This window comes from Schistocerca gregaria, chromosome 2 (genome assembly GCF_023897955.1).
Source record: "Schistocerca gregaria isolate iqSchGreg1 chromosome 2, iqSchGreg1.2, whole genome shotgun sequence".
In the NCBI taxonomy this organism is placed as follows: Eukaryota; Metazoa; Arthropoda; class Insecta; order Orthoptera; family Acrididae; genus Schistocerca; species Schistocerca gregaria.
In genome coordinates this window covers 1020691180-1020707184 of record NC_064921.1, presented here as the reverse complement: position 1 = coordinate 1020707184, position 16005 = coordinate 1020691180, and the positions used below count along the sequence as shown (strand labels likewise).

At 41.5% G+C, this 16005-nt stretch overlaps 1 protein-coding gene across 1 annotated transcript; it reads right to left on the bottom strand.

Annotated features, from left to right (window-relative positions):
• Positions 1-3089: 3089 nt before the first annotated feature.
• On the bottom strand, positions 3090-14833 carry LOC126336088 (uncharacterized). The gene is made up of 3 exons (XM_049999568.1): positions 14671-14833; positions 9119-9236; positions 3090-3217 (listed from the first exon to the last, which is right to left on the bottom strand). The coding sequence occupies exons 1-3, from the start codon at positions 14740-14742 to the stop codon at positions 3090-3092; spliced, it is 318 nt and encodes a 105-aa protein (XP_049855525.1). The 5' UTR covers positions 14743-14833.
• Positions 14834-16005: the final 1172 nt, after the last annotated feature.

Genomic DNA, 16005 nt, shown 5'->3' with positions numbered 1-16005 from the left:
AAGTGCGATATTTCTATACTCTTAATTTCTGTCTCTTAACCTCCCTAACGCCATTTGCGTCGATAGTGGCCCGTAGCACATTGGAAATACGTAACTCCCTTGTTTTCAAACCTATTACTAGCAAAATAAATGACACTCTCCCTCTGAACAAATTGCGTCCAATGATGTTTCGCTCATTTTTATATTTACAACACGTTATAATTTATTCATTGTTTTTACACTATCACCGGGGTCAGTATGGTCCCAAATTAAATTGTTAATTTGTTTCTTGAATTAACATTTATGAAAATAGAATAATTAATGTTAACTTGAACAGTGGTTACATGAAACGCCTGCAGCAATGAAAATATTATACACTGGAAAATCATATCTCCCTCGTTTTCGAAGCTTTTTTTTCAAAATATATGACTCTCTCTGAGTGAAATGTATCCAATAATATTTTGTTCAGTTTTATATATACACCACATTAAAATTTATTCATGGTTTTTGCAATGAGTACCGCTGGGTTCAGTATATTCCCAACTCAATTATTTGTTTGTTTCTTAAATGTGACATTTAATGAATATGGAACGACGAACGATAGCTTGAACAACTCTTAAACAAAAAACCTGCAACAATGAAATTATTGTTTACCTCTTTTGTACCCATGTGAGGGTTTCTTGTATCAGCTGTTGTAACGGTCGCACTACAAGTGGGGTCCATATGACCCCATAAGCACAGTGGGCATATGTATCTCCCTTGTTTTCAAAGCTATTACTAGCAAAATATAAACAACTTTATCCCTCTTAATTGATTTATTCCAATGACTTTTCGTTCATTTTTGTATTTACAACATATTAAACTTTATTCATTGTTTTTGCAGTGAGTACCACTGGTGTACGTGAATCTAAATTTCTTTAAGTTTCTTGAACATAATATTTTTGCAACTAGAATCATTACTGTTACACTGACTAGCTGTAATGTATGTTTTTGTGTTAGTTCATTAAAATACTGCGGTACAAATTAGTAGGGTCTATACGACAGCAGTGAAAAAAAAAAGAATCCTGATAATAGGAAGGATAAAGTGTATTATACAGTATGTTTCAGGAGGAAACAGACATACATTAACAAACGACAATGTGGACTGTTCCTCGCTGTGGACGTTTAATAAACATATGTTTCGTTCTCAACCGCCTCCACTATTCCGTAAATTGTAAGCAATGAAAACAATTCCGGTGACAGCAAAGTAATGGGTTTCTACTGACAGTTTTTTTATCGTTTCTCTTTACAACTCATTTTCGAAAATACCACTGACAATCTCATTTCATTTTGAATTTCTTGGGGACAACCGGTGGTAACTGATATTTCTTCGGTAGATAATTGTTTTTGGTTTGATTAATTATCGTCTTCTAGAGGTAACAAAATTCCAACATTTCATTAATTGTTTTCTCGCGTGTTAAATGTGTTTGCACACATTAAAGGATTTTGTTGACAACAGCTCCGATTTGAAACTCCATATCGTTCTCCACTAGATGTACACTCCTGGCCATTAAAATTTCTACACCAAGAAGAAATGCAGATGATAAACGGGTATTCATTGGACAAATATATTATACTAGAACTGACATGTGATTGCATTTTCACGCAGTTTGGGTGCACAGATCCTGAGAAATCAGTACGCCTGGGGATTGAGTCAACCAGAGCTTGAATGGCTGTACAGGCAACTTCAACACGATACCACATTTCATCAAAAGTAGTGACTGGCGTATTGTGACGAGCCAGTTGATCGGCCAACATTGACCAGACGTTTTCAATTGGTGAGAGATCTGGAGAATGTGCTGGCCAGGGCAGCAGTCCAACATCTTCTGTATCCAGAAAGGCCCGTACAGGACCTGCAACATGCGGTCGGGCATTATCCTGCTGAAATGTAGGGTTTCGCAGGGATCGAATGAAGGGTAAAGCCAGGGGTGGTAGCACATCTGAAATGTCAAGTCCACTGTTCACAGTGCCGTCAATGCGAACAAGAGGTGACCGAGACGTGTAGCCGATGGCACCCCATACCATCACACCGGGTAATGCGCCAATATGGCAATGACGAATACACGCTTCCAATGTTCGTTCACCGCGATGTCGCCAAACACGGATGCGACCATCATGATGCTGAAAACAGAACCTGAATTCATCCGAAAAAATGACGTTTTACCATTCGTGTACCCAGGTTCGTCGTCGACTACACCATCACAGGCGCTCCTGTCTGTGATGCCGCATCAAGGGTAACCGCAGCCATGTTCTCCGAGCTGATAGTCCATGCAGCTGCAAATGTCGTCAAACTGTTCGTGCAGATGGTTGTTGTTTTGCAAACGCCCCCATCTGTTGACTCAGGAATCGAGACGTGGCTGCACGATCCGTTACAGCCATGCCGATAAGATGCCTGTCATCTCGACTGCTAGTGATACGAGGCCGTTGGGATCCAGCACGGCGTTCCGTACTACTCTCCTGAACCCAACGATTCCATATTCTGCTAACAGTCATTGGATCTCGACCAACGTGAGCAGCAATGTCGCGATACGATTAACGGTAACCGAGATAGGCTACAATCCGACCTTTATCAAAGTCGGAAACTTGATGGTACGCATTTCTGCCCCTTATACGAGGCATCACAACAACTTTTCACCAGGCAACGCCGGTCAACTGCTGTTTGTGCATGAGAAATCGGTTGGAAACTTTCCTCATGTGAGCACGTTGTAGGTGTCGCTACCGGCGCCAACCTTGTGTGAATGCTCTGAAAAGCTAGTCATTTGCATATCACAGCATCTTCCTCCTGTCGGTTAAATTTCGCGTCTGTAGCACGTCATCTTCGTGGTGTAGCAATTTTAATGGCCAGTAGTGTAATATGCTGAAACTGGAGGTGGTATCTTTTAACATGAATTTTAGAGAGAAGTTGACAATAAAATGCAACAAACGATTTTTAATTCACTGTTATCGTCGCGGCTCCCACATCTCACAGTACCATGTTGCAGTGGGTGAGAGCTTCCAGAGACGTTGCCATCACGTTTTCTCTTTACAAGTCCGAGTATGTGCGCTTCCTCCTGTCATACCTTGCATTGCTACTATATTGTTTTTTTAGTAAATATCTCAGGTATAATACTCACAAACAATAACGCGTGGAACATCAGCAGGTAGAACAACAGGTGCAAGGGAGTAAGAGCGTTTTTCATGAACTCCATGCCGTGGAGGGCTGTAAAAAGGAACAATTTCAACCACAAATCTCTGATATAAGTATGACATAAAGTCGAAATCATCGTTCTTACAACTGTAAATTGCTGATATGATCAATACGTTTCAGCACTTAAAAGATAAGTATCATATGTGAAGTGAATCCACGATTGTGAATCACCTGTATTGCTCATAGAAGAAAACATCATAACAAGTCATTGTTCTAAATTGCTCTTTTGACTACCACTTCACATGCTGAAGATTCATCTCCGGTTTTAGGCTGATGCACTGGATTCACTTCATGAGTGCCAATATTTACCCTATCTTTTATCACAGACTGTAAAGATATGATCATATTTTTCACAGATTTTTCACAGAAAATTGGTAAGACCATGAGACAACCGCTATAATTTGTTGAATTTATTTTACCGCTAACAGGACGGAATGTAGGGAGCGCAGGAACCATCCCCCTGCTGCAAGGGGGAGAAGCGGTTTGGTGATGGTGGTGGTGGTTAGTGTTTAACGTCCCGTCGACAACGAGGTCATTAGAGACGGAGCGCAAGCTCGGGTGAGGGAAGGATTGGGAAGGAAATCGGCCGTGCCCTTTCAAAGGAACCATCCCGGCATTTGCCTGAAACGATTTAGGGAAATCACGGAAAACCTAAATCAGGATGGCCGGAGACGGAATTGAACCGTCGTCCTTCCGAATGTGAGTCCAGTGTGCTAACCAATGCGCCACCTCGCTCGGTAGAAGCGGTTTGGGTGGAGTGGCAGGGGGGGTGGGGGTGGGGGGGGGGGAGTAACCTCCGCTTTCTTCAATACATACAAATCTCTTGCTCTGAATCTGAACACCTACGGAAGTAGAAATGACACACTGGAAGTAATGAACGCTTAAACGTTTCGTGACTGTGAGAATTTTAAAAGCAGAAACCTGCGATGGGGCCAGAATTCACTATGTAACGGCTACTGCAATGATGCACAGAGTTTCGTCATTGCTACATACTTAAGGCTTGTGTTGCTTGAACGGAAACATGTAGCCGTATTAAGTCTACCGATTCTGACCTATGCAGCCCAGTAATCAAGTCAAGTCCAACAAACGGTGTTCTCTTTTCAATACTAGGGGACAAGCTGTATTGCTGGCATAATATGAATACGTGATTAAGATCAAACAAAAGCTTTTGTCTACCGTAATAAATTTCAGGTGTAGGTAATAACTGTATATAAGTATTATCACATAAATAATTAGTACTCAAAGTGTTTTACTGGTTAGTTAACTAGGTAAAGTAAGAAACGCAACCGAGCGAGATGGCGCAGTGGTTAGCACTCTGGACTCGCATTCGGGAGGACGACGGTTCAATCCCGCGTCCGGCCATCCTGATTTAGGTTTTCCTTGATTTCCCTAAATCGCTCCAGGAAAATGCCGGGACGGTTCCTCTGAAAGGGCACGGCCGACTTCCACTGCCTGTCCTTCCCTAATCCGATGGGACCGATGACCTCGCTGTTTGGTCTCTTCCCCCAAAAACCAACCAACCAACCTAAGAAACGCATTACGCATATTCAGTGCAGAACACTACTTAATTTACGTGCCAGCAGAGAAGGACCTAGGATATTTCATTCGATACAAAACTTGTTTTCCGTATGATACGTGGTAATACAAATACATCATCACAACAGAGGCTTCTTCCAGTTCTGGTGGAGACACTTTCTGCAGGGCCAGGCAGAGTAAGTTATTGTGCACTTCTCTGACACTCTCACAGCATTTAAATGCGAAACAAAACCGTGATGAACCTCCTGTTAATTTTTGCCTGACGTTTTTTGTTAATCCATGTTGGACAGGTTCGAGAGTAACAGACATTACTCAAGAAGCGGTTAGACAAACGCGCTGTAAGCGAACTGATTTGTATGCGGATGGCAATTACTTAGAATTCTTCCAAATATCAATATCTTGCTCAGAATCAGATTTATGTGGTCATTCCACCTTAAATCATTTCGGAAAGGTAGCCTTAGACATTTAGCGGTGATGGCGCCATCAAGCAATGTCACAACTTCTCACGCACTTACATGCGTCGCCTTACACTGTATAGGCCTATGTCCAACATTAACACCAAATTAAAAGGGAAAATCACATAGCAGCCAAGACTGTTCCGCTGCTTAGACATATCAGTGCACACTGCCACATATGATATAAACCCTTTGGTTATATTTTGGAAACAAATTCTGGTGTGCTATCAATCCTGTAGGCCCACTAGAGAAAATTCAAGGTCTCACAATTAACGTGAGAGGCAGTTCGGCCACACCACTGGATAAGGACTAACATTCACACCACACCAAGTGTCATTAGCTCATGTCTTGGATGGATAACGAATCATTATGTAGCGAATGGGAGTTTGGAGAAAGCTGCATTCTTTGCATTCTTTCGTATAACCAGAAGTAATGAGGAGACTGCAGATCACACAAGGAACTGTACGCCTAAAATCAACGATTTCTGATCGGCAGACCTGCCACCAAAAATCTGTTCTTAACCAAGAGAAAGATTTATGTGTTGGGGCTTCAGAAAATGAGTTATACTTGTGGTTCCACTCTGAGACCATTGCTCAACAATAGTAGCGCATTGGCAGAGGTGAGTACATGTTCCGGGTTTCCTACAGACACAGTTCTATTGCGGGACGAATAGCAGGTTCATTTCAGTGTGGGAGTGAAATAGTGCAGCAATTGGAAACGTACTCCAAAGTTTTACGTATACGGGACAGTACGATGCTTGTGTGCGAAACTTCTGAATTGCGCACAGATTCACCGTGAAATTCTGGACCAAATGCAATGTCGCGCCCAGCCATAGAGAAACGGTGCTAACAATTCGACCAAGGCTGCAGATACCTGATGAAGCTGTTCGGCAAGTCCAGATCTTGCACCATACGATTTTCATCTTATGGCAAGCTTAAGGATCGTGTGGGGGAAAAGAAATTTTCCACCTATGATGACGTTCCCACAGCGATTCTCGGGTGGCACCGTGTGCAAGGAGCTGATTTCCATCGTAGAAGCGCTGAACGGCTGTCAGAGTGTTCCGCCCGTTGTTTGCAGAGACTGGGAGATTCTGTCGGAAAATAGTGGAATGTATCTGTGTCACTTTGAAGTGTAGCCAGGATTCAATGAAAGTTACTTGGCCTGCCATGACTATGCGTAACCAATTTATTGCACACCCCTCGTATAACTGCAACAGACACGATCTTTCTACTGTACACGATTGCGATTAAGATATTTAAGGTGTTCGGAGCGTTCTGACCTTTGGCCTTTAGATTTGGGAATAACTTTCAGCTTCTCTTAAAAAATGATGACCAAACCCCTACCGATTTTTTGAAAGTGGGAGCTTTATAACTAGTTTTAAGAAAGGTGAATAAAAAATTAAAGTATGAAGAACTAAAACTCCTTCACACTAAATTCTACTCACTCGTCCAAACGACTTATCCGCTGTTACGGCTACGAGTAAAGAGTGGTCCCTGATGTTGCTGGAGAAACAGTCTCAATGTTTGTTTAGAGCAGGGATTCCCAAAGTGGTCGATGTCGACCCCCTTGGGTCGATATCGGTTTTCCTAGGGGTCGACATAAACGAAAACTGATTTTGGGGGTCGACTAGGTCTAAAAATCGACCCCTATTAAATTAACACAAGTTCTTATTTAAAACTTTCAAGATAGGTAGGTACTGTTTTCTTTATGTTGTGTTATGTGTACTAAGAATAATTAATATTTTTGTAGGAAATAGCATTGTTGTAGTAATGTAAAGTCTCAAGTTTGTTCAAGATTTTTTCATCTGGTGGAAAAGTCTGTGTGGACAAGTTTGTGCAAGATAATGAGTTCGAGCGTACGGTTTCAGGCGCGTTTTGACTTGCTCTCTATTTGACGCTTACGCGATTTAACAAGAACGAATTCATGATCAAGTCCAAACATGTCTTCTTCTATTGACCTAAGTGAGAATGAAAAATAACACCCTGTAGCAGCTGTTTTAAGTTAGCGGACCATTATGAATAAGGGGGTTGATCTTAAAAGTAGGTAATTTGTCCATGGGAGTCTGAAGTAACAGTTCATTTTGGAAAATGGGTCACTGTCCAAAATAGTTTGGAGATCTCTGGTTTAGAGCAATGATCGTCAAACGTTTTTTCTCAAGAACCAACACTGGCCTTCTGGGACGGCAACTCGAGCAGCATATGTAAATGTTATTATTAACGGTAACGCAAATAAATTAGTATGCTGAGAGCGCCAGCAGACTAGCTATTGTCAAAGGCGATATAAGTTGACCGGTGGGTCCCAAGTCCAAGTACTGATCGTTAACACTCGGTACCATTTGGAACACTTCACGGCGACCGTTCTCTGTTTCAGATTGCTGCCACCCTCAGTGGCCCCAAAATGTAAGACTGTTAATGCCTCACGAAGTGTTGTGGTATTTACTGAGTGATTAGGCTCAAAAATGGTTCAAATGGCTCTGAGCACTATGGGACTCAACATCTGAGGTCAGCAGTCCCTTAGAACTTAGAACTACTTAAACCTACCCAATCTAAGAACATCACACACATCCATGCCCGAGGCAGAATTCGAACCTGCGACCGTACTGGTCGCGCGGTTTCACACTGTAGCGCCTAGAACCGCTCGGCCACAGCGGCCGACAGTGATTAGGTGATTAATAACAGTTATTGTTCTTAACTGCATGATCCATTTAGATCTATTTAAAAATGAGACACGATCGCAAACGTTTGCTGAATGTTTCACCTGTCATATTTCTTCCCCTCACTGCATTGTATTACAACAGCCTTAATTTAATTTCATATTCCTAGTTAGAAATATGTTCCACATTTAAAGATACCGTCTCTAAGCGGGTCCACTAATCGATGTTCCTTCCATCTGAAATGTATACTATAACATCTGACGCACACTACGCCCGTCGGTTGTCAGTACTGGAAGACAAACAATAAGGCATCCTCCTGTCGCATTCTCTAATACCGCAGTCGCCGCCCTACTTACCCAGCCACTCTTGAGATAAGTTGTTAACTTTAGTTAGCTCATGGCCGAATTCACCAACGTGAGCTAAAATTAAGCACATATTAAAATATTACTGTCTCTATAGGTATTTTTGTTTCTTTCTGAGCACTCTTAACAAACTCTTAACGTTAGTTGACGTTTTAGGATTCGGCTGTTAGTTGCTGGGTGCACATTATTATAAAATACGGCTGAGAACCGCTTGCCGCATGCGGCCTGTGAGCCGCGGTTTGACGATCACTGGTCTAGAAAGATCAAGAAAACGTCCGCCCACATAGTTCTCAGTGTGACGGATTGCCGTCCTACAGGCCCGGGTTCGATGCCCGGCTGGGTCGGGGATTTTCTCCGCTCAGGGACTAGGTGTTGTGTTGCCTTCATCATCATTTCATCCCCATCCGCCGTGCAGGTCGTCCAGTGTGACGTCGAATGTAGTAAGACCTGCACCAAGGCGCCGGGACCTGCCCCGTAAGGGGCCTCCCGGCCAATGACGCCAAACGCTCATTTCCATTTCATCAAGAAAACAACGGGAAACCTGAAACACGATACCTGGGAGGCTGAATATGACTTTGGCTTCTTATTAACATGCTATTACCTTATCCTTGGCCCAGGCTCTCTAGAGCTACCTCACTTTGGCCATGGTCTACAGATCTAGAACGTAATCAGTGTTTTTTCGTACTTGTTTACTTCACGAACTTAGAGGCAACACTGAGAGAGAGGGGCGGGGGGGGGGGGGGGGGGGGGAGGGGGATTCATACAATGAGGAAGGAGGGTGACGCATTTTGGCCGAGTAATGTTAACCACATTATTTCTAATCTAGTTCCACTAGGAACAATAACTTAATAACAACATAATTTGCAGTCGTTTGTTTTAAGGGCCACTAATCCTCTGGTCTACTTACCACTTTGGATGATTTTCTCTTCCCAGGACGTGAAGTATCCCTTCGTGTCCACGGCGCCTAGTATCCTATCAGTCTTCCCCTCACCGAAGTACCAGTAGCATTGTGTTCCTGCGTGTACCTGTGAAAGGTTTCCTCCCTTAAATACGGTATAACTTTTCTGAAAAGGATCATGGACCATGTTGGTATTATCTTCTAATTTCTAAATAGGTATTTCTTGTTTGAAACACACATCTTAACAAAAGTTGAGAATATCAATTACTCCTTGTTGTACACCCATTGAGGTTTGTACAATACCTTATTACTAATTGAACGTAATTCCTTCTGAAAACAAGAACAATTTTGGTTAGTTACAGAAAATCATTACTAAACGAAGCAGGCTGTCTCGTAAGTGTACTTCTTAACAACAAAAATAGTGAAAACCTTTATTTCATGATGACGGTTATCAGTCTTGCTGTGGATGATACCATCAAGTTTATCTTGAGGTATGAGGACCCACTCCTAAATGGCAGGTTCAGTGAGGTCCTGAAGATCGTTAGGTTGATTCGGACTCTGCGCAACGGTGACCTTCAACAGGTTCCAAGCATTCTGAGTTGCTTTCATGTCTGGGGACTATGCTGGCCAATAAATTCGGCTGATGTTGCCTCTTTGAAGATACTGAGACACTGCTAGAGTATGGTGCGGTCTTGCATTGTCATCGACTAGGATGTAGTTGTCACCGACTCCACGTTGTAGGGCCTTACAATCGTTCACAGCACCTCTTGTTGGTATCGGGGACCAGTCAAATATCCATAGATGGGAATTAGAGGGGGCCCGCCGACCCATCGTTATTGCCGCCGAGAACGTTACGCTTAGACCTACAAACTGACAGACTTCCTGAACGTATCGTTCCTGGTGTCGTCCAGCGTTTCTCCAAAGCCCAGCACGTCTAGTGCCCGGTCGCAAATCAATCCTGATTTCGTCAGCAAACATGACATTACTCCATTCCGAAATGGTCCAATGTTGATGTGCAGGAGCCCCGGTCCTCCGATTGCGTCGGTTCCGTTGTTTCAGTGGAAAACTTGTAACTGGTCTTCTGTAATGAAGACCACCTTGATGCTATCTTCTACGCTCTCTTTGGTCTGAGATACGAATCGCTGCCATTCGGGGAAAGTCATTTCCAATATTTCTGGCAGTTTACATTGGGCGCCTGCGAGTCGACAGCTGGAGGAAACGATCCCGCATTGCTGTTGTCATACGAGGATGACCACTGCGACGTCTATTGTTTACATTTCCCGTGTTTCTCTACTTTCTCCGCACCTTACACACACCACTTGCAGTGGCATGTAACCGATCGGCAACATCTTGCCGTGTATGACCTGCTGAAACTAAAGCCACTATCCTGACTCTATCGAAATACTGTACGCCTGTACGTGGCACGTTACTGCAGTCCTGAATACAAACAGAAGGAAGCTGTTGTTGGTACTGGAGTGCTCGCGGTGTGCTGCTGCGGCAGCGGAATGTTTACATGACTAGGAAACGGCGTTCGGCATACAGTATGGGCTCTGACTGGATAATACACGAAGTGCCTGGGTCAATGAGACCTCTATTATCGTCGACCACATTTTACGATAGTTTTCCAAACTTTTGTTGAGCAGTCTAGTTGCAATTTCATGGTCGAAGTGCTATAAATACCACTTTGCAATACATCAGACAAGTACCGTGGAATTAAATTCCCTTTGTGTGGTTGTTGTTCAGATCATAAATCCTAAGGTTTACTTCTATGTAGTTCTATCGGTTGTCAGCCATCTTCTTTATTTCAGTATAACAGCTTCGCCCTATGTCAACTACGATCTGCCTTGTATACTCGGATGTAATACTATCCCTGCGATTCTTTCCTGCTTTTCACTACAGTTTTGAGCAACAAATCACGTTCCTACATGTACCATACCATTAAAATTCTTTGTTTCATTACGTTCTTTATGAAACATTTTTTCTCGTTGGCTTGTTGCAAAAAGTCTTAATTCCTTAGTCTATCAATCTGTCTAATCTTCAACAGTCTGCTGTAACACGACATTCTGAAACCTTCTAATAATTTCATTTCTATCTTTCTAATTGCCCATGTTATGCACCGGTATTCAGCTGAGCACCATACCTAGCTGTTCTTGGTTCTTTTGCTGGACTCAGGGTTTATGGTTTTGGATGTTAGCAGCTGTTTCTTATTACATTAAGACTTTTGCTTTGTGTAGTCATATTTCTTTCTTGTTTCTTGCTCCTTTATATACTTTAGAGGAGCAAGTTCATCCACCTTTCCAATAGTCTCCAGCCCAAGTGTAACCTTTAGCTATTATGGAAATTGCTGTCACTATCACTCCAGTTTGTTTTTGTTAAGCTGCAAACTATAGCTATAAAACCTCACACGTTCCGTTTCAATAAGCACCCGACTCCGTTCCTAACCAATTGCAGCGACTTCTGCTATCTCATCAGTTCAAAATTGGTTCAAATGGCTCTGAACACTATGGGACTTAACATGAGAGGTCATCAGTCCCCTAGACTTAGAACTACTTAAACCTAATTAACCTAAGGACATCACACACATCCATGCCCGAGTCAGGATTCGAACCTGCGACCGTTGCGGTCGCGCGGTTCCAGACTGAAGCGCCTAGAACCGCTCGGCCACAACGGCCGCCGCCCTCATCAGTCACCAGCCAATCGTATCGCATTGTCGGTGATAAACGACACTCACATCTAGATAGTGTACTACGTTCTTCATGGATTCTTCAATGTAGAGATTAAATGTTCTGAAGACTGAGGCAAATATGATGCCGAAGAAATCTATACATGAGCCTCGTGCGCTATTGTAGAGGATGAAAATCCAGATCATACTGTGTGAGAACAGTGATGGAAAAACATGTAACTGAAGGATGTTAACAGCGTTCCGTATTTAGACCAGAGCTCTGAGATATCGCCTATTTCAGAAAATAAGCGAACAATCCCAGGCAAGAGGAAAGTCGCATACGTTGACAACTTTATGACAGTAACAACAGTGAACACTGAGGTAGAACTAGAATAAAATAGTCACGATGTTCTGACACTGCATCACACAAGGTGTTCGGAAAACAAACTTAAAATAGTTACAAATACAGCAGTATATACTGTACTCAAAGGGTAAGTAAATAGACTTTAATGTCAGTGATGACAATGAGAAACCTGTCTTATACCTTACCTGATTTTGCCTCTTGTACCACTCTATTAGAGTTGACTACTTCACTCGGTTTCGCATAAAGTGAATCAGCTACACTTCTGTTCTTTCAGTTGGTATCCTATTGCCTAGAAATGGAAAACATCTTATTCTAGCCAAAACGTTTCTCCAAAGCCTTGTTCTTCCAAATTTGCATCCTATTGCTAACCATAGTGCTAAAGTTGCTTCGTGAGTGTCTCTGTTTCATCTAAAATCGAATAGGACCTCTATTAATCTGCTTTCAGCTTCCGTTCTCAGGTTTCGGTAAAGAACTTGTGCGAGTTCTTCGTGTAATGCAACTAATACAGAAATAACTTGCGAGAATAATGAACGAGCCACAACCGCAGCTAGTTCACACTGTAGATCAAATGCCAATAGATGTATTTTGACAGGTTCTGACTTTCTTTGAACCAGTGGCAAACCAGAAAGCAAAAGTTAGACATATGAAATACGAAAACATAAATAACAAAATTTTCATGACAAATCACATAGAAAAGTGGTGTACGAAGCTGTTGTCCTCGGTGTGTGGTTGAATGAAGCAATAGCGAAAACAGGAACATTTGAGACAGACATAAGTGCCAAGTAAAGAATAAGAAAGAGACCACCTCGCATACAGTTCACAACTGCGGAAGAAGAAGGAATATATATTTTAAAAGTATACACAGCTTCTTGTGTCCTAAGTACACATTTATTGAGCGCACTTGCCCGTGTCAAGACTTATCGAGTCTCTAGTGTGCCTGCTTATGAAGATGCTTCTAGGTCGCAAGGTCGAAACCGAGATCAGAAAGTAATGTGTTTACACCTGCAGCCACTCAGATTGTTCTCTAGGTACGTAAGAATGTAATTCATAAAATACGTTGGATTACAAATTCGTGTGCTGTGCTCGCGAAATACACTGGAATGAAATTTGTCGAGTATAGTGAATTCTAATTTCAGTTACTACATTCATATTGTTGGGAGGCTGTTTTTTAAAGAAAATGTACTATTGGGAGCAATAACTACTATGGATGTGTAAGTTGCAACATTTGTAACGATGCGTGAAAAATGTTTCGGAACTACCAACTGGACGAACAGCCTGGAGAGGCAAAAACCAGTAAAGACAATATAGAAATAAACTCTTCTTCTAATTAATGTGACTTCATAAACTGTTACGTCTGGAATAAACTTTTCTGAGCGTTCTGTACCTTATGTTGCACCTCGGTCGATTTGTGTGTTCTAGATTTGTGAAGAGAGGGTTGAATTCCAAATAACAAGCTTTTCTAGTCGATACGACGATGTTTTCACTTTTTTGAGACAAAACCAAGTACGGATATAAACAACTATTATCGTTCACTTACGAGGAGTGAGAAATTGAAATAAAAATGTTGAAAACATGCAGGAGATTGTCATAGAAGCTGGAGGGCATGATTTAGAGACCGAGGAAGGAATTATTAAGAACATAACTTCACATAAATGTTTGGGTGTCACACTTAGAGCAGGTGGAATTTATGCTCAAGACGTACAGAATAAAATTTAGTTAGGTGCATCCAGTATCATTAGTATAACAAAATCTTGGAAGTTACTAAGAAGCAATTGTACAAGAAATCTGTTGAAAGCGCGGTTTCATATGGGGCAGAAGTGTAAACACTTCAAAATAGTGTGTTCTCGCAGTAGCATCTACGAGAGCGACACTATCGTGGAGCAGAAAAATACTGAAAACAAGAAGCGTTTGGTTTGAGCGGAACGTCGCAGATTATGTATTCGCAACGATATCCGTGTCCATTTCTTCCAGACGTCAGTTTCGGGTTCGTTTCTGATGGCCTCCAAGTCAACGGTACGTTATATTTTCGTAACGAACAATTGATGAAGCGGACGTATCCTTGAGTTACGGCTAACGACTACTGAAGTGTGCTGGAAAGTATATGGGGACAGTTTCATTCATATATTTACAAAGATGACCCAGTATTTTAATCAGAGTGAGATACACGATGCACAAAATATTCGCCAGATGCTACTTCTTGTTTCAATGTGTTATACAAGCAAATAATAATTCTAGCAGTACAAACTCAATGACAATAGTAACACGGATACAACAGGGTCCCGATACTGAGTGCCACGATACGAAACATCTTGCAACATAAGATACAAAAAGCAGATGTGATTTCAGTTACAACTGACATGAAACGTACTCAGCAGTTAAATTTTGTTGCATGCTTAAAAGATCAGCATTTTTAGTACTGGCTCTGGATTGTGCATAAAAGCATTTAGCAAGTCCTTAATAGGCTACATGAAAAGAGAGAAGTAGTATTTTAACGTGATTCACAACAAAAGGAATATATCATTCGATAATACTTACAAATCCAAGGGCGCCAATTGTCAGTATCTCTGTGGTGGGCGACATGCACCAAATATTCGCAAATCGAGCCATCTCTGTAAATAGGGAGTAGCTGGTAGAAGATAATTAAATAAATTGTTGTACAGCAAGAGATCGCAGCTACAGTGAAATCGTTTTTCACAAAGTTTACATTCTGGTAAGACTAAGAATTTTGGCAATGAATCTAGAACTATCAAGGAATAATTATACCTAATAGTTCGGATTCGTTGAAGGCCGTTTGATGATCGTTATTAGACGTTCGAATGTATTGCACCATAAAAGAGCAATCTCGCGTTTGGTTACATGGGCTGGCCGAGAAGAAGAAGTTATGGCTACCTAAGAACACCTCCAATCAGTCCGAGAGAAATTAGTGTCGGCCACAAAATACCACTTCGATGTTTTCTATTACTATAAGAAGAAAACTTCACAGTATCTGATACACCATTACCTTCTTCTTTTTGCTCTGAATTTTTTAGTTGAAATATAACCCATTTACTCACTTTACTGTGAATATCAAACTTTCGAGGTTAGCCGGTCTCAATTACGACTGCAATATTTCTTTTTTCAGCTCGCAAGTAGCATTTCAGACACAAAATTCATTCTGTTTTTACTGTCCAACTCACAAAGCTGGGGACGTAACCGGGATATGAAATACTACTGTAATGCCATTGTTCTGCAGATCTTATGTTACAAGAATGTCAAACTATTGCTGTATTTTCAATGTAATTTACAAATGAGTAATGTTACTATACGTCGCACTTGTTTTTCATATTTTCATATTAATACTCTCTTCATGTCGATGTCTTCTCCCATTTCATGTCTTCCGTATTTTTAACGGTTTTCCCAAAGTTGTGAATATTTTAAATTTTCTTCATGGTAGACAAACAGTGACAGTTTTTAAAATAAAATTATTACACTGTGAAATCGACTGTTCTGCAGATCTTATATTGCAAGAGTGCCATACTATTGTTGTCGTTTCAGTGCGATTTTCAAATTTCGTGATCCAGCACAAAATGGATGCCTTAGTGCCGCTAATACTTGTCTAATCTTGACTTGTTCCGAATATTTGCAGACTATGTCTCATTTCAGTCTTTGCAACTGGCATTCATCTCTTTGCACATGTAAATGTGTCTTTGGGTTGGGGGTGGAGTGGATTCGATGCACAGATGGATGCAGTCCATAATTATTGCTTTCGTGAGTAGCATTAGTTCAACTGTTTCAAATTCATTACCCTAGAGTAGGTATACAATATCAGAATATGAATAAGGTGATCTAAACATAAATAAGGACTGTGAACATTTCATTCTTGAGGACAAC

Bases quoted from the DNA above. Each gene is read 5' to 3' on its own strand.
- LOC126336088 (XM_049999568.1), bottom strand. From the start codon at position 14,742: ATGGCTCGATTTGCGAATATTTGGTGCATGTCGCCCACCACAGAGATA. The intron at 9,237-14,670 runs GTAAGTATTATC...AACCTTTCACAG, and splicing joins CAATTGGCGCCCTTGGATTT to GTACACGCAGGAACACAATG. The intron at 3,218-9,118 runs GTAAGTAGACCA...TCCTTTTTACAG, and splicing joins AGAGAAAATCATCCAAAGTG to CCCTCCACGGCATGGAGTTC.